Source organism: Barbus barbus (assembly GCF_936440315.1).
Source record: "Barbus barbus genome assembly, chromosome: 50".
Classification (NCBI taxonomy): domain Eukaryota; kingdom Metazoa; phylum Chordata; class Actinopteri; order Cypriniformes; family Cyprinidae; genus Barbus; species Barbus barbus.
Window position 1 is genome coordinate 8,923,707 of NC_136728.1, and position 26,640 is coordinate 8,950,346.

Here is a 26,640-nt window from a genome sequence, read left to right on the forward strand (position 1 = left end):
ATTGACAATTCAGTCAGAGTGAGAGCGAGTATATGCGTCAAACAAGTGTAACGTTTCTTGAGCTGTTAAAGTATTTATGGAGAGTGTCGCCTTTACCACCAACAGGCATAGGCTACTTCAGGAAGGACTGAAATTTCATGCTGCCTCCCAATTTTCTCGGCTGGCCAAACCGTGGACATAAATGCCTAGAACAGAGAAGACCAATGTGATGCATCTGCACGAGAGGAAAATCACTCGACTAAGATGGGTAATAAGCAAACGATATTTACTGATGAACAGCTAGACGCCTATCAGGTAAGAGACTCTAGTTTTCAGCGTTACAGACGAAAATTAAGCAGCAACAAAATCAAGTGTTGCTTTAAAGAATGAGCAGATTTTTCTTTCTTTCTTTCTTTTTCATAGTCAAGTGAATGAAATCATTGTTTATTTTGTTAATTTTAATGTGCATTCTTAAAGAAAACTGCTTAATTTATGTAGGCTACTTAAAAACTGCTTATATATAATTATTTATATATATACATAAATAATATATTATATATTTATATATAAATAATATATTATATATATATATAATTTAAGCAGTTTAATATATAAAAGCAAGAACAAAAAAAACTACTTATTTTGGATCAATAAAAAAATTCCCAGAAATGTTCTGTATTAATTTATGAGGCTTCACTTTGTTCTTCGTTTATTGTCTGCGGCATACAAGCCGACTTTATTGTCTTTCCCAGTTGCAACGTTTGTTGGATTTTGCAAGGACATGAATTTGATGTAGAATGATATTGATCTTAAATATTAGGCTTAAGCTTTTTAATTTAATTCTATAAATCTTCATGATGTTCTTAAAACCTGTAGTAACCATAATGGCCAGCATACAGAAGTAAGGCACTTTTATTTATAATCACAATTTCTGTGTTTTATCATATATTATTTGTTCTGAGCATTGAGGCATATCTGAGGACATCTGATCATATTGTTCTTTATCCTCCTTGTGCATGAACATGTGAGAAGGTCTTGCTTTAGTCTTCCATACCAGTCTGTCATGCTTTCGCGAAACATCATCTCAGTCTGCCAAGTCTAGAAGGACCCAGAGTAGCTTAATAAATGTAACTTCTGCTTAAAAAGCATTGTTTTTGGTTTTAGATTACAATGTTACGATGCTAGAATGTAATGTGATTTTAACCCTTTTTTGCACATAATATATGCCTACATGCTTACATTCACTTTATTTGTTTATTTGTTTAATCCAAATACAAAATACCGAGATATATATACCGTATACCACAAATCAGCGAAAAAATACAGAGATATGAATTTTTGCTCATATCGCCTCAGAGAGGCTTAAATATTAATACCATATCTATCTATCTATCTATGTTATGTAACTGATTCACTGAGTCGGATATTAAGGAAATTTGAATAATAGGCATCTGAGTTTCCCACTTGCCAATCAACAAAGTGCTTCATGAAGATTGATGACTGTTAGCAACAATGGCTGCCGCTCTTTGTGCTCTTTAATCACTGGGTTGTACTACCTGGATCAGTGGAGCTTGGCCATTTGGCTGATAGACTCATTCCTTACAGCAGCCAAGTCTTATCAAGTCATTCATCATGCTGTAAAACAGAATCAGGCTATTGGGGGAGAATATTGTAGAAAATGTAGTGGCTAGTCCTGTAGTAAATACCTGTTTTGATACGCATTTTTCTTGCCATAAAAATTCACTTGTGGCTAAATATATAGTTCATGCGAAAATGAGGATTTTGTCATAATTTCGTCTCGTTTCCAAATCCGTAGGACTTTTATGTAAAACACAAAAGGGGATCTTTTGCAGAATCAATTAAATTCCAATTTAAATCAGTTGAGATTTTGGTAGATTTCAGTGATGTTCGTTTTTCTTACATATAAAAGAAGTTCTCTCAACTTCTGTAATTATACAGACAATATTTCAAATGGATTCAATCTTATCGTTTTGTGAATTAATCATTAAAAGCAGTTCATAAGAATCATTAATTTCAGAAATTGTTTACACTGGTTATGCTGTAGCAATTTTTCATTTACTGAAAATTAGCTGGTTAATTGGAGTTGTTTGTTCGTGAATTGGAATACACTGGTCATTCTGGATGTTTTCAATTTATTAAAAAGAACTGGTTAATGAGTTGTTTGTTCAGGAGTCAAAATACACTGGTTGCGTTGCATGTTTCTGATTCACTAGCTCAAAAGTGCCATTTGTTCATGAATCAGAATAGACTGGCTGTGTGTTTCTGATTCACTGACAAGAACTGATTCATTAGAGTCATTTGTTTGTGAATCAGACTACACTGGTTGCTGTGTATGTTTTTGACTCACTAAAAAAAACTGATTAATTAATCATTTGTTTTTTAATTAGAATACACTGGTCACGTTAAATGTTTCTTTTTGCATGCAGCCCTCCAGCACAACTCTAATACAAGGATGTTTTGTGCCGTTATTTTACTGTACAGTATTATAATTCCGTCTTTTTCAATATAGATTGCAAATTCACATTCATAACTCAAGCAAAATATGATTCCGGTTACTGTGAGGCTGAAGAGTGCAGGACTATTTAGTACGTTTGATTTGTAACAAGGCAAGGAAGCAGTGAGAATGATTTTAGTAAATGCCAGCTGCTCTCGTACCTTTATATTATGTCTGTATGACGTGATTATAAGAAGTTATGAAGAAGCCATTTCTTTCTCCGAGCATGTAATGTCATTATTAGATATGAGGGCTTACGTTTCTGGTAATAATTTAACACCGGGTCGTCTATCCTCTGTGTTAATAACTCGCAGCTGTGGCCTTACCTCACATCTCACAGATTCAAGCCTCAATATTTCAAATTAATGAGCAATTAACAGTACTCAAAGGCTAATGCGCATAAATCACAGGATGGTCTTGCGAGCTGCTCCGCTGATTTGGGGGATGTTTTTTTATTTATTTTTTTAGCATAAAGCTGGCTGGTGTTTGGGTAAACATCATAAAAGAGAGCTTAATCATTAGCTAATAAATCTGTCGGCTACAGTGAGGTAAGAATTGGAGCCACAGATCTAGGAAGAGACTTATAATGGGTTTTTATGTGTTTCATGCTACAGTGGGCCGAGAGCTGTTGTCGTTCCCTGCGGTCATATTGCCAGGCCTCATTTGACGTGTTGTTTTTTGTGACTGGTAACACTTATCAAACACAGTGAAACCTAAGAGGCATTGTGTGCTAATACAAAAAGGTGTTGAAAAAGTCGACAAGGAGCTCAGGTGTTGATCCACGTGCAGTCATGCAGTGTGAATGGAATACCATTGTTTAATGTGTCAGAGAGGTGGAGTACATGCTTTGGCTTATCAACACATTATTTGATGTTTTTATTATTCTTATCACTTAAAATAGAGGACCTCAAAGGACCTTTCATAGGGAATTTAATAATAGTAAATTAATACTTATATTCAACAGGGATACTTTAATTTAATCAAAAGTGACAGTAAAAATATTTCTAATGTTACTAAAGATTTCAAAAAATTTATTTCAAAGAAATGCTGTTTCTATGAACTTTCTAGTTATCAAAGAACCCTAAAAAACTAAGCAGCACTACTGCTTTCAACATTAATAATAAGAAATATTTTCTGAGCAGCAAATCAGCATATTAGAATTATTTCTGAAGGGTCATGTGCACTGAAGACTGGAGCATTGATGCTGAATGAATTAATTTAAAAATATTAAATATATTGAAAAATATATTAAGAAATTGTAATAATATTACTGCTTTTATTGTGTATTTGTCTAAATAAATGCAGCATTTGTGACCATAAGAGACTCTTTTGAATGGTAGTGCAAATTTAAAAATCATTTTACTTTTAAAAAGAAATTCATGGACCAACTCCAAACTTTTAAACAGTAATGAAAGTGATATTTTTTTAAACATTAGGCCTCCTAATGCCTCCATAAAGCATCCTAATGCCCATCGATATCACTTAAATAGGTCAAATTTTGCTCACAAAACACTTAAGCTTGAAGTGTTTTTACAGCTTATTTCTTGAAAGTTTTATAATGAAACTGCAATTATCTTTTATATGTGTGTTCAGTGAAAAGTACTTTTCTTTTTCTTTTTTCATCTTAGGACTGCACCTTCTTTACCCGCAAGGAAATTCTTCGGTGAGTATAAACCTTTTTGGCATTCTCCGATTTATTTTGGTAAATAACTCTGTAGAATTCAGTGGAATGGTGTAAACATGGTGTAATTGGTTTAAAAAAAAATTAATATGAATATGAAAACACTTTCATGATTATTGTGGGCAGAATTTTTAAGTGAACTCTCCCTTTTGCATCTATTGTGTTATGTATTGCATGCTTTACCAGTTCATTCAACTCTACTGCACTTCACTGGCTCTTAACAACCATGTCTAAGATCTATAAATCTCTCTCGCCCCATTCATACAACTCATTTTTCCCCTGTCAGCAGTTCAGCTCCAGTGATATTCATCCATACTCATTCATTCAGACCAGTCTGCGTTTAACAGTCCGCTGGCTTCATTAGTATTCCATTCACAGGCTGTGCACCATTTGTTTGAGTGAAATTCATACGCTTGCTCTGATGAGACCTGAGATCTAATAAAGAGAACCTGACCATTATAAAGGTTCTTTTTATGGGAATTGTCCTTTATGTGAGCCACCATTTATGCAAATATAGGACCAGTCGATTCCTAAACTCAGATCTAAAGCTCTGTTCCAAAACCTGCTTTGCATGGGCCTTTTAAGGAACCTCATAAGTGACTGATTTGGATGACTTTACATCAACAGCAAGACAAATATTGGGTAAAACTTGGGTACTTTTTTGGTACCACTTTTTTCTCGACTTTGCTTTATCATTTGGAACGCTCTATGTATCAACTCTATGCATTACTGTAAATGAATTAATGTAAAACACATGAGATTAGCTAGGCTAACAATGTCTTTCCTTGCAAATATTGAGTAAAGTTTTTTTCTATATTTTTCAGTATTGAATAAAATATAAATCAAATATATGTTATATAAATGTATATTTAATCCAAATGTCTTTAAGCTTTTGTCATTTGGAATGCTCTATAGAGGCAGCAACTCACGATTGATTTAAACTGTTTGAATTAGCATGTGGCAATGCTAACATTGTGATTTTAATGAGATTTTTATCATTGCAGAATTTTTCAATATTAAAGGGTTAGTTCACCCCAAAATGAAAATTCTGTCATTAATCACTCACCCTCATGTCGTTCCAAACCCGTAAGACCTTCATTCATCTTCGGAACACAAATTAAGATGTTTTTGATGAAATCAGAGAGCTCTCAGACCCTCCATAGACAGCAACGCAACTGAAATGTTCCCAGGTCCAGAAACATAGTAAATACATCGGTAAAACAGTCCATGTAGCATCAGTGGCTCAACTTCAGTTTTGCAACGCTACGAGAATACGCAAAGAAAACAAAAATAACATAATTTAGTCTACCATTCTTCTCCCCTGAGTTACGTCTTCCGCCATTTTGGAGAGTACCTCAGAACGTATTTTGCATAATCAGCGCTGTTTACGTTCAGGGGGAAATCACGCGCATGAACGTAATCTGCGTATTAAGCGTCGTTTACAGTGCTCGAATTGAATCAAGTCTTATGGGGGGTCCCCACCATCAGACTTTTTTTTTTTTTTTTGGTGGGGGTGGGGGTTAGTCTCGCAATATACAATTTATACAAAATAAACAATATATTTGATCATAATATGCATAACTATATACTATTTAATGTTGCATAACAAAGAGAGATAAGCTACTATTCTTCTTTTAAATGGCTTACTCCAAGTAAAAATGTCTGAGGGACCCCCCTAAGTCTATTTTTTACTTCTTATGGGGGGTCCCTAATGCCTTATGGGGGGTCCCGGATCCCCCCAGCCCCCCTTCAATTCGAGCAGTGGTCGTTTACACTTAGGGGAAAGCGTGCGTATGCATTGTGATACTCTCTTAAATGGCAGACGATGTAACTCAGGGGAGAAGAATGGTTGAGTAAATTTATGTTATTTTTGTTTTCTTTGTGCGAACAAAAATTATTCTCGTAGCGTCGCAAAACTGAAGTTGAGCCACTGATGTCACATGGACTGTTTTACCGATTTACGTTTCTGGACCTGGGAACATTTCAGTTGTGTTGCTGTCTATGGAAGATCAGATAGCTCTCCGATTTCATCAGAAACATCTTAATTTGTGTTCCGAAGATGAACGAACGTCTTACGGGGTTTGGAACGACATGAGGGTGAGTAATTAATGACAGAATTGTCATTTTGGGGTGAACTAACCCTTTAAATTTATAGCCAATTTTTTTCTTGACTTTCATGTTTGGAATGTTATATGTAGACAGCAGAGATAAGATAACAGTGTGTTATTCTTAAATATTAAATTGAACATTGTATTGATATTTTTCAGTATTTGGCTCACTATTGATTTCAGCTGTTTGACATTAGCAATAGCATGTAATTAAGCTAACTGTAGCTGCATTTACGTTGCCCTTCAAATTGCGCAAATTGAAATTTAGAATTGAAAATACGCCCGATAGAAACATGTCAGTTTTGCAAAAACTTCCATATAGGCTTTCGCAAAAAAACTTCCATATATGGCTGTGATATACGCAAACTTACCGACATCGACCGACTTATCGCGAGAGGAAGAAATTACATTTTAGTCGCATAACATCGGTGAATGGAAACGCTGTCATTTCGCAATAGTTTTTTATCGACATTTATTAAATATAGCAAAAGTTTTACGTAAATCTGTAATGGAAACGCGCCTACTGTGATAGCAAGCATAAAAATACATAGTACGCATATTAAGTAAAAGCATTTTTAATTAAATTGAACTTGATCTCTTTTACAGAGTTCTAATCTCAAATTACATCTTTGATTATTAACATATGATATCCTGCCTACTACCAACAAACCAACCCACAGGAAGCATTTTTTAATCAGAAGCCAGTGTTCTTAGGCGAGAAACATTCATCCTTCTTAACAAGGGAGAGAGAGATTACATCCCATCCAACTGAGATTTACAGCCTCGCTCTGTCTGCAAGAATGTGATTTCTTTCTTGCTTTTTTGTGGCTCTATCAGAATCTCTCCCTGACAGGCCATGCCGCAAGCAGCAAAGCGTGTAATTGTCTTTAGCCACCAACACGACATTGCCTCGGTTGTAAGCCATTGGTATATACATATATAACATTGTTCTGTTGGCCCAATGCAGCAGCTCTCAGTGTAGCTGTACTAATCGGCTTTCAATCAGAAAGGATTGTCCCTACAATTAATCAGCATGAGCTTCGGGCTAAAACTAGAGTCCATCACTCAATTTCTCTGCCAGCCTCAATTAGACAATGTGGCTGCCCTCCAAAACCAGAATTTTCTGTATGTAGCTTGTAAGTTCTGTTAGTTTTTGATTAAAATAATTTATAGCATATATAAATGTTTGTTTATATTGTTAAATATGATCTAATCATAGTTATTTATAAACAAAGTAAACAATGGCAACAGGATAGTTAAACAGTAGATTAAAATGCTTCACTGCACAGCGACTTCAGTGAGTACACACCCTGTAGTTAAAATGTGGATCAATCAAATCTAAATATTTTTAAACTTTACTATTAAATAGTCTAATCATGTTGTTTATGAGGCAGGATTTATGTCACCATGGCCGCTGATGTCGTATCGAATGGAATTATTGGTCATAAAGCAACTGCAGCAACTGTATCTTGATCTGAATTAGAGGCTGTTCACACTGAAGATGGTTTTGTCTTCCATTGCTCTTTTTTCCCATAGGTTTTATATGTAAACATGCACTAGATGGATGAGTTTATCCATTGTGCTTACATCTCGCATCTTTTGTAGTATCTTGCACTGAACATTGTTCTTAAAATGTGGCGATCAATTCGTGTTTTTATTCCCTGCGCCTTGTGCCCCTGAGGTAGATTAACTGAAATTTGTTTAGCCTGGATTCAAACTCTTTTCTGTTTAGAGTTTTTCTATTTTTGCATTTACTTTTTTCTTTAGTAGCTCTGTAAACACAAGCTCAGTCACAGTTATTGACTAAGAATCCTTGCAATGTTGCTTTTATCTAGCATCCAGCGCTGCTTTGGTGCATTATATACACAAAACCACACAAATCTCTTTATTTTTATAGTTATATGCACATAAAGTGACATCACGTATACATTTTTGTGTATTGGGCTCTTAATATGTACAATTTCAACATATTAACATGATCCACAATGAAAATAAAACTTTAGAGATTGACAATTCTTTTTGATACCACTGCATATAACTGAGCTGCTCAGACACAGTTCCATAGCATGACTCCAATTTATCAGATAATGATGGAGAAACTTTCCAGATTTAATTATTTAACTAATAATGTCAAATTAGGTAAATGCATAAACTGTGTTAAATGAATGTGATGGCAATAAACACTTAGGACCAGATTTACTAAACAAGGCAAATTAGCGTTAGAACGCAATTCCATAAAAGCACCGATGGGTAACCAATGCGCACATTAAAGAACACAGATTCATTTCCATAATGACCAGCGCAATCTACCAAGGGGAGCGCAAATTACCGCCAGCTTTAAGACATACTTTTTTTGGGCGTTAAATAAGGGGCGCAAATATAAGTAATTTAACGAGCGCAAACATTAGTAAATTCATTTTAATATTCTCCTCACATAAATTTTGCATCTGAAAGAGAAACTCCTACAAATGCATATTCAATATGGTCAGGTGAAAAAATAACTGTGTCCACACCTTTTCAGCGCTAATTCTTCACTGTGCGTCAAATCCTGACAGTACTATTTTCCAATACACTATTTTACAGTACTATTTTACTAGTACTATTTTACTTATTATTTGACAGTACTATTCAAAAGATGGTTTGCGCTGGTGCAAGCTATTAGTAAATCTGGCTCTTAATGTAATTTATCATAAATGCAATAAAGTCAACCTATTACAAAAATTCACTATTCTATAAACATACATTTTTATATATTTGTAAAAAATTTCGAAGTTATATGATAATGTACAGCTAAGATCATACAGAAACATCGGATTTTTTTCTCTGTTTCAATCATGGTTAAGTTTTGGTCATTTTTCTACAATTTCACCATCTCATAAAAATGTACTTAATATTCAGACAAACTACTTATAAAGCAATGTTTAAAGTTCATATGTGAAAGGATTTGCATTGAGATGATCATGACATAAGAAATCCCAACGTGATCTTATGATTTATATAAAAATTAAACTTAAATCTTAAACCACTAAATCTATCTCTTAGTAGGGTGTGATCATTGTTCGAAAATGTATGAATGTGATCATTCATGAATGTGCTGAAAAACCTACAAACACTAACAAGGTCTGAATTGCATTGCTATAACTGGTTCTTAACGTTTTGAGAATGATAAATCCTTTAAAACAATCTTTGTGTTCCTAAGAGGCTTCTAGAATGTTCTTTTAATGTTTGAAACCGAGACTTTCTGTGTAAACACTGTTACCTGCATTTCTCTCACAGCATAGGATCGCTTTTCAAACCTTATGAAAGACCTGGAACCCAATCTCTTGATTAGGCACAAACTTGCAAAGTGTCACATCGGGTCTGGTTCATTCCTGTCCACGATAACATAAAGAAATAAAGACTTGTGTTTGTTATTCGACCTGGCTGTTGTCCATTCTCTATGTGCATTAGGTATAAATAAAACAAATTGCCTGCTTTCTGTTCTAATAGGATTGACGTATTGCTCTCGGGTTTCAGGATATGCTGTTAATCGCTGTCGTTTGAAGATCAAGTGTCTACTTTAAGAAATTAAAAGCAGATACAAGAGAAAGGGGTACAGTGTCAGTTTACAGTCAAACAGCCCAATTACGGTAATACAGAAGCCCAACAACAGGCTCTGATTGGCTGAGCTGTAACTACTGTACTTCCCCCAGTCTGACTCACAGCCAGGACATTTCCAGTGCTGTGTATACGACTTACATTTTCTGTCTGTCATATTACTGTGTAGGAAATTCATTAGGTATCTTTCTACTTTGCTGTGTTTTTCACTCGTGACTCAGTCTTTAGATTTTATGGAGCTGCTATGAAATTATCAGTGTTTTGATGTTTAAATTACTGGCTATGACATATTGATAATGGGAAATATGGGTTTTCTTTAATCATCAGCAACTCTATGCCACTTGTCCCTACCACAGGGTTTCTCTTGATGTTCCTTGCATGTTAACCAATGCATTCCATCTTCTATTCCAGTATAATCGCCATCTCTTACTGTCTGGCTGCACTAAATACATCGCTCTCACTTCAACTTAGAGTGTATTATATTCAATCCAGGCCGTTTTTGGGCGTTGTGTTTGATGTGAGATTGATAGTTTGGCCGATGACCCCTCATGATGATTGCTCTGGTATGTAAAGCTTGAAAGGATAATAAGATATGATTCAGGATGCCGCGCTGCATCATGTACGAATGATTTAGTGCTGTTTTCTTGGCCATGTCTGTCCGAGTCCCTGGTTGTGGACATAGTGACAGTTAAATTAGATTTTATTACCATTCTGATAGACATTTATGGGGATGCTCTTCTATAATGCAGTCTTTAAAAACATGCGCATTGCAGGCTTTAAAAAAACCTATACAGAATAAGATGAATATGAATCAAAAGGTGGATTTTCATAAATAGGGGACATTTGGTGACTTTTTTTTTTTTTTTTTTTTTTTTAAAGGTGTAAATCTCTCGCAATCTCCTGAACTGTTTCCAACATTTAAAATTATACGTTTCTAATATTTCAAATTACTAATTTTATTTAAAATTAACTTAAAGGAATAGTTCATCCAAACATGAAAATCTGCTGAAAATATACCCACCCTCATTCCTCCAAGATGTTGATGAGTTTGTTTCTTCATCAGAACAGATTTTGGAGAAATTTAGCATCACTTGCTCACTAATGGATCCTCTGCAGTGAATGGGTGCCGTCAGAGTGAGAGTCCAAACAGCTGATAAAAACATCACAATAATCCACAAGTAATCCACACAAATAATGCATCATTAAATATAAACCACTGAATATAAACCAAACAGACCACTCAGATCATTAGGATCGAGTCAGTTAGAAATACCAAGGGTTCACACAAAACAAGGGGAGTCTGCTTTTAGCTATTATGCGGCCCGCAGCTGGAACCAGCTTCCAGAAGAGATCAGATGTGCTAAAACATTAGCAACATTTAAATCAAGACTCAAAACTCACCTGTTTAACTGTGCATTTGAATGATCACTGTGCTGTATGTCCGAACTGACTGCAATACATTTTATGTATAATCATTTTCTTTAAATTTATTTTAAATCATTTTCTATATCATTTTAAAATTCCTTGTTTTTATTATTCTTATTTCCATGTTTTTATTGATTTTAATGTCTATTTCACTTTCTTTTATGTAAAGCACTTTGAATTACCACTGTGTATGAAATGTGCTATATAAATAAACTTGCCTTGCCTTGCCTTGCCTTAAGATTTGTTTCTTTCTCAATATTAATAATATTGCTTTCTCCAGTGAAAAAGTCTGAATCAGGAAAGAAATATGCTCAGATCAATCACCATTTACAAGTGAAAATAGTCCAAATCAGTTCTAAACAAATATGTGGGTGGATTTTGAGGACAACAGGAGATGGACTTTTTCACTGGAAGAGGCATGATTATGGATTATGGACTCTGGAATTTGGACAGAAGTTAAATTTAAAAAAATAATTTAAAGTTAAATGATATCTTAATAATGGACTTTTCGGTGTTTCAGAACATCTTTTGTTCCCTGTTAATGGAAAATCCCTTATGATATTACCCAGAATTCCTTCTCTAAGGGTATTTTGCTGAGATCACATGGGCAGCTCATGAAAATCTTCCTGTTGGTCGGTGCTGATTGGTATTGCTTTGTGGCTGTAATACCCATCTAATGATGAAAGGCCTCAGTTATCATAATGGAACCCATCCTACGGTCTCCTGGTGACTTATGATGGGTCATGGACTTTCCTGTGAAAGTGAATAAGCCTCAACGTGATGTGTAGGTGCCCTTAGGCGAAGAAACATCCTCCTGTCATATCAATATATCAAGTGACCTGATCACTATCACACATAGCCGAGGTACTGACAAGTTGTTGCCCTTCTAAACTGCAATCAGAGAAACTACAATGAGTTCTCTTGATGCACAGTATCTGTGTTGACTTCTCTTGTATGTGTTCATTTGTGGTGGGTTGAAAAATCTATGCGTTTATTAACTGGGCTGAAGCATAACATAGAGGCTGCGTCCATGAAAGGGGTTAATGAGATGTTTAATGCATTACTTTCTAATGGCCATTATAGGCTCTGCTTATTCTTTAGTAATGAACCATTACTGGCTTTTATCTCATGTCCCCAGAGTGCTTTGCAACCCTCCGCTTCCATTTCCCATTCACTGGGTGCTTTAATGCACCAGGATGCTTTGAAGTGAACTGAAACATATTCCACATAAAAATTAGCTTCATAGTGTTAAACACATGAGTCTTTGGATACCATACTAGAGCTACTACTGCTGGTCAAGTCAAATAAAATATTATACCCTTCTTTCTCTGACAATGCATCATTTATCTGAATGGGACTGTTGGTGCTTATAGCGCTTGCTTGTGCAACAGCTAGAGTGCTGTGAGTGGTTGCTACGGCATTGCCATGTGGTCACGAAGGTGTTTTGCATGGTTTAAAGTGTTGCTGTGTGGTTGCTAAGATATTTTGAATGGTTTGAGTGTTGTGTGATCATTTAGGAGTTCTAGTTGTTTTAGTGCATCCGTATGTGGTATCTAAGGTGTTCTTGGTTTTTAGTGCGTCTGTGCGGTATCTAAGGTGTTCTGGGTGTTTTAGTGTGTATGAATGTGGTATCTAAGGTGTTCTGGGTATTTTAGTGCATACGTATGCGGTATCTAAGGTGTTCTAGGTGTTTTAGTGTGTATGTATGCGGTATCTAAGGTGTTCTAGGTGTTTTAGTGTGTATGAATGTGGTATCTAAGGTGTTCTGAGTGTTTTAGTGCATCCGTATGTTGTATCTAAAGTGTTCTGGGTGTTTTAATGTGTCCGTATGCGGTATCTAAGGTTTTCTGGGTGTTTTAGTGCATCCGTATGCGGAATCTAAGGTGTTCTGGGTGTTGTAGTGTGTATGTATGTGGTATCTAAGTTGTCCTTGGTGTTTTAGTGTGTATGTGTGTGGTATCTAAGGTGTTCTGGGTGTTGTAGTGTGTATGTATGTGGTATCTAAGTTGTCCTTGGTGTTTTAGTGTGTATGTATGTGGTATCTAAGGTGTTCTGGTTGTTTTAGTGTGTATAAATGTGGTATCTAAGGTGTTCTGGGTGATTTAGTGCATCCGTATGCGGTATCTAAGGTGTTCTTGGTGTTTTAGTGTGTGTGTATGCGGTATCTAAGGTGTCCTGGGTGTTGTAGTGTGTATGTATGCGGTATCTAAAGTGTCCTGGCTGTTTTAGTGTGTATGTATGTGGTATCTAAGGTGTTCTGGGTGTTTTAGTGCATCCGTATGTGGTATTTAAGATGTTCTGGGTGTTTTAAGGTGTATGCATGTGGTATCTAAGGTGTTCTGGGTGTTTTAGTGCATCCGTATGCGGTATTTAAGGTGTTCTGGGTGTTTTAGTGTGTATGAATGTGGTATCTAAGGTGTTCTGGGTGTTTTAGTGTGTCCGTATGAGGTATCTAAGGTGTTTTGGGTGTTTTAGTGTGTCCGTATGCGGTATCTAAGGTGTCCTGGGTGTTGTAGTGCATCCGTATGTGGTATTTAAAGTGTTGTAAATGGTTTAGAGTGTTACTATGCAGTATGTGTTCTGAACTGAGTGTTGCTGTGTGGTCGCTAAGGTGTCCTAAGTGTTTTAGTGCATTGCTATGCAGTATGTAATGGGTTCTGAATGGTTAAGAGTGTTGCTGTGTAGTTGCTAAGGTATTCTGAGTGTTTTAGTGTGTTACTATGTGGTTGTTGATGTATTCTGAGTGGTTTAGCATGGTACTGTGTGCTTGGTAAGGTGTGAGTATAAGTATTCTGAATGATTTAGAGTGTTGCTATTTGGTTACTGTACTGAGGTATTCTGAGTGATTTGTTGTGCGTTTGCGAAGATGTTTTGAATGGTTCAAGTGTTGCTGTGTGCTCACTAAGGTGTTCTGAGTGTTTTAGTGTGTTCATATTTGGTATCTAAGGTGTTTTAAATGGTTTTGAGTGTTGCTATGCATTATCTAATGTGTTCTGAATGGTTTAGCGTGTTGCTGTGTGGGGTTGTTAAGATGGTTTGAATGGTTTGAGTGTTTCTGTGTGGTCACTAAGGTGTTCTGACCATTTTAGTGTGTTACTATGTGGTTGCTGATCTATTCTGAGTGGTTTAGCATGTTGCTGTCTGGTTGTCAAGGTGTTTTGAATGATTTGAATGTTGTTTTGTGGTTGACAAGGTGTTTTGTATGGTTTGAGTGTTGTTATGTGCTTAATAAGGCTTAGGCCAGGTTTCATAGACAAGGCTTAGCCTAACCCAGGATTAGGCCATAGTTCAATTAGGACATTTAAGTAATTTGTATAAACGTGCCTTAAAAAAAACATTACTGGAGTGCATCTTAAGACAAACCAATGGCACTGATATTATTTAACATCAGTCAGTGCAAGTTTCTTTCATTTGAAACAGCTCAGACTTACATTTTAGTCTAGGACTAGGCTTAAGCCTCGTCTGTGAAACCGGGGGTTAGAGTGTTGCTATGTGGTTGCTAAGATATTCTGAATGGTTTTGGGTGTTTCTGTGTTGTTGCTAAGGTGCCCTATGCTATGTGGTTGCTGTGGTGTTCTGAGTGTTTAGGTGTGTTGCTATGTGGTTATTAAGGTGTTTTGAGTGTTTAGGTGTGTTGCCATGGGGTTGCTGAGGTTTTTCAAGTATTTAGGTGTGTTGCCATGTGGTTGTTAAGGTATTTTGAGTGTTTAGATGTGTTGTCGTGTTTACTAAGGTATTGTGAGTGTTTAGGTGTGCTGCCATATGGTTGCTGAGGTATTTTGAGTGTTTAGGTTTGTTGCTATATGGTTGCTAAGGTAGTTGCATTCTATTAGTATAGGGGTTCTTCCTTCAGTCTACGTTTATGGGACTTTTTGGCTATTTTATTGTTCACTAGACAAAATTGTACATCTGATGGATTAGAAAAGTAACTGGATGAATCTCTCCTCCACATTATTTGCGGTTTCAGTCATGTACTTTCTTTTTGGCACACACAAGTATATAATGCACAGCTTTCTTGAATTATGTCTACCACTTGAGTTTTGTTTTGTCAAACAGCTTGCAAACCTTATTTGCATAAGAACTCCTACTTCCGATGGCTTGTTCAGGGATGTTGTTTTTCATTTCTATAGTTCCGAGCTGTCATACAGTGTTTCGTAAGTACTTCCAGCTCTTACATAAGATGCATCAGCCCGGTTTGATTCATGTGGATGGAGTGTCCCTCTGCAATGACACTGAGATTGGTTTTGATAACAGGGCCAGTGGAGCACAAGAAACAAAATGGACAATCACTGGCAAACCTAATGGAGTCTTGTACTTTATCACCTACATAAAACACTCCGTTTCTCCTGTTCCCCACACGCACCCGCACAATCCGCCAGGCTGTTATGCAAGGTTAGCGTAGGGTTATCGGCAATCATTATGAATTGGCTTGTATTTCCTTGCATCCTGATTGGATGCCTGTGGTGCAACATGAGATTTGTCTCTTTTCTTGTAACTACGGCAAGTACAAGATACAGTATGTACTGTACAATTGTCAATACTAGAAATATTTACACTGCCTCGGCTAATAACATGTCTAGCGAAGCTTTTTGTCTGAAAACATATTATGATGTGTCACAAAAAAATATATAATGGGCTGCAGTTATTGTAATGTGTGTGTTTGTTATTAAATTCTGCAAGCTTAAGCAATTACTAATCGCATGTTTAATCACCTCAGTGTAGTTTACTACAGTACAGTATAATATGAAACATGTTTTTTACAGTCATGAATGGAGATGTGCTTCTTTTTTTCTTGCAATAGGTCACTTTAGCCATCTATGTTTACTTAAACATTACATTGGAGAGCCTTTATCTCTTTATAGATTTTGTTTTTTGTAACCCCTTACGAAAAAGAAGTTTATTCAAATGTGCTATTAGTATACATCTGAACTAAAAAAAAGGAAAGTATACTTTGTCTACTTTTTATGTACTTCTCAGAAATGGGCTTTATGCACTTCTCAGAAACATACTTAAAATTACATTTAAGTATACTTGACATACTTAGAAAAAAATCTAAATATATTTGAGATATACTTGTGCTAGAATCCTTGTTTTCATTCTTATATGGTAGGGGGCGCTAGGATACATCTTCTGTACAGAATTAAAAAAACAAAACACAAGTGAAGAAGAAACCAAAACAACAGATGCTTCCACATGAAATCTGACCCGATCATCAGACATCAAACAGCATCAAAACTGTTTAACTTTATGGAATAAAATGTCACCAATGAAGAGGTAATAATGATAGTCAAGCTTTGGGGTGTTGATCGACTCCATCTACATTCTGATTCCAATTCATAGTCTTTTTTCAGCTTTTTGCTCAAAATTTTGTTTATTTCTTTATTTTTATTTATGAAACTTATTCAAATGTTTAAAAAAGAGTGCATGAAGCTGGAATAAAATGTTTCTGTTTACAAGCAGATACCCTGTTCTTTCTTTTGATGTTTTGTATGTTCATATATTCATATAACAAAATATATAAAAATTAATACCTAATATGGACGTATACTTAGAGTATGACGTAAAGTTCGCTTAAAAAAATTATACTTTCAGTATAAAACAACTAAACTAGTGGTTTACTGAGACTAAACTTAAAAGTGTACTATAAACGCTACTACAAGTATTTAATTAGTAAACTATCAGTATACCTATAAGTTCAATTTTAGTATAGTTGCAGTCCAAGCTAAAAACTTTGATGTCAACTAGTTGTGTACTCAAAGTTTACTACTGTTATACTTAAAAGTATACTTTTATATACTAGAAAGTGGGCCAATTTAGTCCCAAGGAGTATTGAAACAGTGCACTTACAAATATACTACTAGTACACTGATATTTGTATACTTACTACATAAAGTATACTTAAAAATATACTTGAATTTTACTTAAGTATACTTAATAAAATAAACTTGTACTTTTTGGTAAGGGCAGTATACTGTGATATTACATTGTTTTGTTTCCTGGTTTGTTTGTTTATTATTAATTATTTACATTTTGTGTTTTATTTTTGTTTGCTTCTGTTTTTTTTGTTTGTTTTAGGCCTAGTTTTTTTGTTGAACTTGCTTTTTGTTTAATTTCGTTTCTCCTTTGTTTTTGTTTTGCTTGGTCTTTAGAAAACAAAAAGGCTGGAAAATGTGTTTTTTTTTTTACTTTTATATGACTGTCAGTGCAAAATATTAAATATTTTCTTTCCTGCAAAAAAAGCTTCATCCACTTTCTATATCGTCCTGTGTCCCTGCAGTCCTGATTTTTTTCTGAACATCTGCGATCATCAACCATTTTTTTAATTATTATTACTGCTGCAAAGGCCTATTACAGTGTCCGCTTGCCATGCTCAGAATGAGTCATCAGTTCACCGTTTGCTGGCAAGCCTCCAAAACTCTTTCTGCAAGACAAATAGACAAAGCAGCTTTGTGAAATCTGCCTGCTTAGTCAAGAGCATTATTAATTCCTCTTATACCGAGTGCTTAATTATGATGAGTTAGTATAATTAACAATTGAGTTTCACAGAATGTGTGAAATGCATTTAGTTTGAACCATTAGGGTGATTTCAATATTAAATATAAACCAATGCTGATGGAAACTAAACATTTTTTCCTGCAACTCAATAATCAACTTGCCTTTTTATTTTTTATTTTTATGTATATATTTATTTTTATTTATTTGTTTATTTATTTTTTCTGTCATTGCATCAACAAAGACACAAAACAATAAATGGGTTGTTTTGTATTTGTTCTGTTTTTGTTTGTTTGTTTTTTGTCATTTCATCACCAAACAAAATATAAACATTTTCTATTGTTGTTTCGTTGTTTTTCCTTTTCTTTTCATGTTTTTTTGTTTGTTTGTTTTTATTTGTTTTTTGTTTTTCTTTTGTGTTAATAGATTATAATTCCTCCCCAAATATTTCATCTTAACTTGTTATTTGACCAGGGATAGCATAGTTAACTAAAACTAACATAAAAATGTTACTTCAAGTAAAAATAGAAATATTTATTGTAAGTACTAAAGTAACTAAAACTAAATAAATTAAAACTAATACATAAAATAATAAAAACGGTAAACTATTAAAATGACAAAACTACTAAATTACTAAAAATAAAATTTAATTCAAAATATTACTAAAAACTATTAAATTATACTAAAATAGCATTCTACTTGACTCATGCTATCTTATATTTTGTTTCTCAGTAAACCAGTAAATTGAAAATACCATCACTCATGACTGTGGTGTTCTGTTACATTTCAAATGAGCCATTTTGTTTCATTCTCTTTTTTGTGAAAAAAAACAAAAACAAATGAGGTCTGTTTCACAAGGTGATCTAAGAAGAAGTCACAGGAACGCGATGAACTGCAGTAACCAGTTCTTACTTTTTTCTGCATTGCAGCTTACATGGAAGATACCATGAGCTGGCTCCACATTTGGTTCCAATGGACTACACCAACGACCCTGATGTTAAAATCCCTTTAGCTCTCATAGTCAACATGCCGGAACTGAAGGTAATACTAACTATTCACCATAGAACTCCCCTTCCAGTTTTCACACAGCAGCATAAGTGGGGGCAGAAATATTTCCGTTATCTTGTTTAAGCAACATGATGCTTGTGCAATGACCCTCTCTGCACTTTTAGTTTATATCAGATATAATGGACACTAGTTTTTATAGGACAAAATTGTTTTTTAACGGCCACGCTGGCTGGGCTGTTTATATGACAAAGCACAACCGGTGGGAGCGAGGGATATAACACCACTATGCTTGTGAAAATTAACGCTCCGTGAGATGGTGCCGTTTCAGCAAATTATGTTAGCGCTTTAGATATTCCATGGTTGTGAAAACGCATACGTTTAATCGGACTACACCGTCAAAGAGATCATTTATAGGATTAGCATTAAGAGCATTAGCATTATGCTAGTATAAAAGTAATAATTATGTTACTTTATAGAGGTAACACTTTATTAGTGCCATTCCTGAACTGATTATAGTAAAACTCTTTCAGATTATCTCCTTTCAAAGATGATCTTATACTTTTTTTAACTGCATAATATTTGATAAGCAAATATCAGAGGCTTCTAAATTATCAGTATGATCAAAACTTTGCTGAAAAACCTGTTTTTCAATCTACTACATGCCGTCTGTCATCTGATTTATAGGTTATGCTTTTTTAGGAAGTAAAGGGACTTTTAATGTAATTGTAAACACATCCTTCAGGTTGTGGTTCAAGTGTCTTTTCACGGTGAAAGTAAGTAATCTTAGTAATATTTCAAAATGAACATGAACTGGACTGAAGCAACTTAGGTTTACTTTATTATCCATGCATAATTTTTTTGAAATATCATATTAAAATATAAGTATGAAATATGATACATAGGGTTTTTGTATTCCATTGCATTCTATGTTTTGCACCACAGTAAAAGAGCTTTGATCATAAAACTGTTTTTTTTTTATATATCATCTTACTAAGACATATATTTGGAGATAAAGAGTGACATCTGATATTTATATACATTTTATGTAAGTAATCTGCTATACTGTTATAAAGATCTCATTGATTTACATTACAAGCTATTTGATTTTCATCTTAATTTTGACCATATAAATATCAGCATCAGCACCAAATTGCATATTTTTGCTCAGTTTGGGCCTCTGAATAAAATTAAGATGCTTTTTCACCCAAGTATCACATTATATGAGTTATAAAAATCTGATGTATCAAACATGATACTCGACAAATAAGACATATGCACCTTCTTTCGAAATATTGTCTTAAGGTTCAATCTTATAAAAAAAAAAAAAATTGTTCAGTCAAGCCGAGGATTCATTATTACGATCATATCGCTGATCCAATCTCACCTTTCCTTAATAATTCATACCCAACCCTCAGTCACTCAAAATGTGCTGGATGTTACGGCCCCAGAATGAGCCCCATTATGTCCCCCTTGCTGGAGACATAATTTTACCACCCTCTGAAGCCGTCAGATGGACGAAGGAGCTATAAACCCAACCCTAGGAGGTGGATGATACTGATGGAGACCACTCAAGCTGGGATTGATGGGGCTACGACAGTTTCCAGTTTGCAAAGATCCTCTCAGCCTTCGCAAACATAAATCTCTGACCCTTCAGTCTGATAATTAGCCCTTTCATGCAGAAGTAGAGTGATTTAACCCATCAGAGCATTAGAGGGCTGTTTTTTTGACATCTGCCAATACAAATGCCTCTTGCTGGATGTTTTTTATGATGTTGCCTGTAAGGCAGTCTAACCTAATTTTCTTCAATTCGAATGAATCAATCTGATTTCAGATTCTGAAAGATCTCTTTATATGAACCCTAAACCTTGCATTCTGATTTCATGTTCATTTACATGTGTTCAGAAAGTAGTGCAATAATGTCAATAATCAGTTTTTGTCTTGCAGACATATCAAACAAATAAATAAATAAGATGACATGTATATCAGACAAGAGGTTTTTAGCAAATATTCAGTCTCCTCTTTGGAATATAACACATTTAATATGAACCATGGCACTGCGCATATGTGCAAGGTAAAATGAAGAAAATAGTCAGATTCAAGCGTTTATGTGCCAGATTTTTTTCTGGTCTACAAATAATCCATTATTGAAGTTTCATTTGATAGCAGTGTTTACATGAAGGCTATTCAATCTGATTTAGTCATCAATCAAGTTACTAACTGATTATTTGGTTTCATCTAAACGTAGCTAATCTGAAATCATGCCTGAATTTCCTTCAAGGAGAACTGTGGTGCTTGCTATGGCTTATACTCATTACTTGAACAAACCCCTAACCTGAAGTAACATATTATACCTCAAATCCTACATGTAAAGCTTGCTTTTTTGACCTTGCAGATGGTAAAACTGGAACAAAAATATCACCTGGGATGGTGTAGGTATTATAATTATGCACAGGATGTTGAGTCTTTAAAGGAACACTCCACGTTTTTTGGAAATAGGCTCATTTTACAACTCCCCTAGAGTTAAACAGTTGAGTTTTACCGTTTTCGAATCCATTCAGCCGATATCCGGGTCTGGCGGTAGCATATTTAGCTTAGCTTATCATAGATCATTGAATTGGATTAGACCATTAGCATCTCGCTCAAAAATGACCAAAGAGATTCGATAATTTTCCTATTTAAATCCGATTCAATGATCTATGCTAAGCTAAAAGTGCTACCGCCAGACTCGGAGATCGGTTGAATGGATTCAAAAACTGTAAACCTCAACTGTTTAACTCTAGGGGAGTTGTAAAATGAGCCTATTTCCAAAAAAAGTGGAGTGTTCCATTAAAGCAGAGCAGAGACATCAGGGTTGATCTTGCTCTGCTGTGTTCATGCTACTGTTCCCAGAGCTGTTGAGTCAGCTAGTAGTACAGGGCATAAAAATTCCTTTAGGCCAATAGCCAGTAAGAAATATATGGGCGCCAGTTTGGGGAGTCAGCCTTTCTACATTTTATACATGACTCACTCAGCAAAACTCCCTATGCTGCACACATGCTTGTACAGCCATACATTTGCACTCTATAGCCAAGCCTAGATACAATCTACAGATGTTTTTTTTTTTTTTTTTTTGCATCTACATTGATTTTTAAGGGAAAATATATTGACTTAATAATTAATACTGCTCTGGGTGTGTGTTCATGGTGTGTGTGTGTGCACTTGGATAGGTGAACTGCAGAGCGCAAATTCTGATTATGGGACACCATAGCCACACGTCATGTCACTGTTTGTAAAATATTTCAAAGAATAGTGTGGTGGTATATGGTTTCCATGGTATTTTTATTGTTGCACAATCGCAACTTTAATCGTAGGTTTCCATAAGAATATCCAGATAAATTTGTGTTGTTACTGTTAACTGGAACTATTACAGTCATTGAAATGATGGAAAAAAATGAAGTTGAAGTATTGAGAATACTAAAACTACAATCAACATAAAAATTAAAGTTGAATTGAAATAAAAAAATAAAGAAATCACATAACAAATTTGCTAAAACTTAGACTGACACTGAAAATACATCAAAATATTACTAAAAACAAAGTTCTGTCATGAAACTCTACATGGCGCAGGCCGATAGGTTCTAATTCAATCTGATATAATCATATCATTACTCGCATGGCGCAGCTGATTGGTTTCTTTTTGCATCAGCAGATTGCTGCTCAACATTCAAAAACTTGGCTAGTGCTTGCTGTAGCAGTTGCAGCGCACTTCAGAAACCCTCCACCTTCCCCAGCTCCACCTGTATAGGTCTGCTACGGGGTAATTTCATGTATGTTATATATGGAGATTATTTCATGTATGTTATGTATGTTATTTTCTACATGCTGACAGTAGCATGTCTGAGGATTTATTGGCAGTACCAAGTTGGTACTTGCTCTGCTGTAGCATAAGCGTAGCAGATCTATTCCAACAAGACCAAACACATTTCCATGTACATTACCATGCTAAACTCACAGAGAGTTATCATGACAGAAACAATATAATAGTAAATCGATAGATCATACTAAAATTACACTGATATCGCAGCCTCTCTAGTTCTTTTTATAGTGTAATCCTAATAAACCTTATAAAATATTCAATTTTTGTTTTCTAGGAGAATCCATTCAGGGATCGGATTGTGGAATCTTTCTCTGAAGACGGCCAGGGGAACCTCAGCTTCAATGACTTTGTGGACATGTTTTCAGTTCTCAGTGAAATGGCTCCCAGAGAACTGAAAGCCATTTATGCTTTTAAAATATACGGTAAAATTTATTTTTTATTAACTCATGTACAGTCCACAAGAAAAAAATAAATAATAATAATTTACAATGTGATTGTCACAGTGCACAGTTTTAGAGGTTGTAATAAACATTTATATTGCAACTTTCATAAACGCTGCAGCAATTTTATAACATGAACACCTTTTGTAGTTAATTTGTATCTTCTTGTTTTGTTCTTAGACTTCAATGTGGATAATTACATCTGCAAGGAGGACTTAGAAAAGACTCTAAACAAGTTAACGAAGGAGGAGCTAACACCAGAGGAGGTTAATCTGGTGTGTGAGAAGGCCATTGAGGAGGCCGACCTGGATGGAGACAACAAGCTCTCCTTTGCCGATTTTGAGAACATGATCTCCAGGGCTCCTGACTTTTTAAGGTAAGAACAATAGATGTAATAAAGTGACTTATTTCCTTGGATGCATTCTAATCAGAGTTTTGCTTATTATAAATTGTAATTTAAAGTTAGGGTTTAAGTAGTTCAGTCTATCTCAGATGGTGGAGAATGCGGGCACAATTCTCATATAATTTCATTCATCACTAACATAGATTGAATTAAATAGTCAAATCTAACTCAAAGATGGCAGTTTAATGCTTATTAGTGTTCTGTAGTGTTAGCTTAGCAACATGCTAACATCAAACTCATTGAAATCTATTGAAATAAATTGCAAGTTGAGTCACTATTTGTATGATGTATACAGTATATTTACAGCCTCTGTAGAATTTCCCAAAATCAGTTGCTTATTAGCTTTTTTTGGATAGCATGCTGCCGTATGTACTTACACTTATGTTCTAGTTACTAGTTTGTACTTCACAGAAATGATGCTCATTATTTTACTTGGAGTTCATATCGGACATAATAAGTACTTATCAGTGTAAAGCCAATTATGCTAGTTGCTAAAGTTCTGGTTAGCTTTATACTCTGGATGCACACTGCAATAATTTGGCTGCAGTGCGCTTAAAAATTCTTTATAGGGCAAGAGTTCTTGGCTTTTACAGGCTTTTTTGGACTGCACAGCTGTGCCTCACTGACCACATGATTGAGAGGGACAGGAAGCTTTTGTACCGTTAGTTGGAGACCTAGATGCCAAACAAATCTAGCATTGCTGTCAGCAGCTGTCAGTCAAAGAGAGAATTACTTTCTTGAACACTCATAGAAAGTTAATGTAGAATTGATTTATGCCCTTAGCATTCTGCTGACTGTACTTTTTTTGTTACTTAAAGGTGAAGTGTCATTTCTGCAGTAACAAATTACAAAATAAACAAAAAACAACACCGTTTGTATGACTCAGCAATTTCACACTTTAATGGCAAAATGTACCCCTAAATCAGATCTCATAGACACATTCATTATAGGGGTTAAGGATAAACTGTGCTTCAAGAGACACATTTAATTATGTTTCAGTTTGTTTTAATCTGTTGTGCTCCTTACTGAAAATAATAATTGAAGTGCTGTTGCATAATCACTGAGTGGCCAATCCACTAAATACGTATGCCATTTTTGCACATGGTATTTGAACACAAAAACATTTACTATACATGTCTTATTTATTGAACACTCACAGTCTAACTTAAACAGGTGCTAAGTGCTGTAAACCCTGTATACCATTCAAAAGTTTTGGAGCAATGGCTGTTAAAAATGGCTAGAAAACTAAAATAGAAAAATTTTACAAAATTTACTATATTTACTATATTTTTGGTCAAATTAATGCAGGCTCGGTGAACAAAACGTAATTCAGTGAGACTTCATTCAAAAACATTTTTAAAAACTTTACAACCTCTAACGTTTAACTGGTAGTAAAATATTAGTTTAAAATAAAAACACTTTTTGGACATTTTTGTGCCATTACCTGGTTATGCAAGTTTCTTTAGCGAATAAGTTGTGGGGAGGAAAAAAAACGTAGAAAGCATATACAAACCAATAGGCTCAATTCAATCTTTGTAAATTGCTTCTTCACTGCTTTAAACATTCATTCAAATGACAGTAAAGGGTGACATATGCTAAAAACTGTCCTTTTAAGAGAATGACACAGCACTTTCCCCAAGTGACGTGTGCACAGGTGGTTAATGTCTACTGTTGAAGATCTATGACAAAGGTTTGGAACTCAGTTCTTTCTGCTATTTGATCTGGTGGAATTCCAAATTAATTTTAAAATCTATTTTATTATCAAAATGCCATCAGAAGCCATCTGCTCCTCATCCTGGTTCTTCTCGAATACTATTTAATATCACATTGTTCATCAGTTACCAATGAGACAGCAAAAATTGACTCGAGTGGTTAAGACTATAAAACGCAAATCCTAAAATATATATCCTGGGTTTGGCACTTTTTTGGACTTTAAAATGATGCCATCGCTTTAGGGACATGAAAGGGCATAATTCGATTTTGACTGGTCCTGATGTTTTTTATCTTTAATCTAATATGCTCTTTCTGTCTGTCATCTTTCTGTACTGCAGCACCTTCCATATACGAATCTAAAATGGCTTCAGTGGAAGACACCAATGCTGATGTTCCTTGAACAGACAAGTCCACATCGGAGGATAAAAGTCTACTGTTGTTTTCCTTTCATTTTTGGAAGCACACTTGACAGGATTACTGACCAATGCATGGCTGTTTCATTACCAATGAAAGGTTTGGATCAGAAATCCCTTGTGTTTCAGAGAAAGGAAATGGAAAGTTGAGGCCTTTTGTGGGTTTGACCCACACACCTCGTCCTGGAGTAAAACTAATGTGGATGTAAACCACTTTTATGGGCTTCTACCAATGTCCGTGGCACATTGGACACAAATTTTACTCACTCTCCCACTTCTAAAGACTCTTATTTGGGATCAAATAAATCATGGGACAGTTTTCATTCAGGAAGGGACAAACAAACTGGACAAGAGAGTGAGAGAGAGGGCTACAAGCACATTATTGGCATCAGCGCCACCGAGACAGTGTTTTCTACAGCTATGCAATCTTTCTCCATAAAATGCATGAATTAAATTACATTCCCCACCTTTTCCCGTTCCCTAATGTCCCTACAGCTTGCCATTTCACAATCTAATCGCTTATAGAACTGGAGCATGATGACAATCATATCTAAATGTTCTCCAGTTGAATGAAGGGCTCTGTCATCATATATTCTCTAATTGTCTTCTCTGTCATTCGCTCTCCATGTATTTGTTCCGCCCGCAGATCCCCTCTATCCCTTCTGTCCTAACTTGAGGTGTTAGTGTCAAACTGTCTCTTACCTTTTTTTCAGTATTTGATGTGATAGAGGGCATTTGACTTAACTTTTAATAAAGGTTTTCTGTTGATTATTGACTGAGTGCATCTATTGATATTTTGGGGTTAATGCTTGATTTTGAGACAAAATGTATTATTTAAAGGGATAGTTCACACAAAAACTAAAAGTCCATCATCCTTTACTCACTCTAATGTTGTTCCAAACCTGTATTTTTCTTCCATAGAACACAAAAGAGACATTACAAAGAATGTTACAAAGAATGCCCAGAAAGGTAGTAAGGACATCGTTAAAATAGTCCATGTGACAAAAAAT

General features: G+C 35.2%; 1 protein-coding gene across 1 annotated transcript; it reads left to right on the plus strand.

Annotated features, from left to right (window-relative positions):
* LOC306868044 (calcium and integrin-binding family member 2-like) lies at positions 1-26,404 on the plus strand. The gene is made up of 6 exons (XM_079414031.1): positions 1-294; positions 4,123-4,157; positions 18,727-18,838; positions 22,936-23,083; positions 23,282-23,477; positions 25,556-26,404. Exons 1-6 carry the CDS (start codon positions 244-246, stop codon positions 25,575-25,577), a joined length of 564 nt encoding a protein of 187 aa, XP_079270157.1. The 5' UTR covers positions 1-243; the 3' UTR covers positions 25,578-26,404.
* Positions 26,405-26,640: the final 236 nt, after the last annotated feature.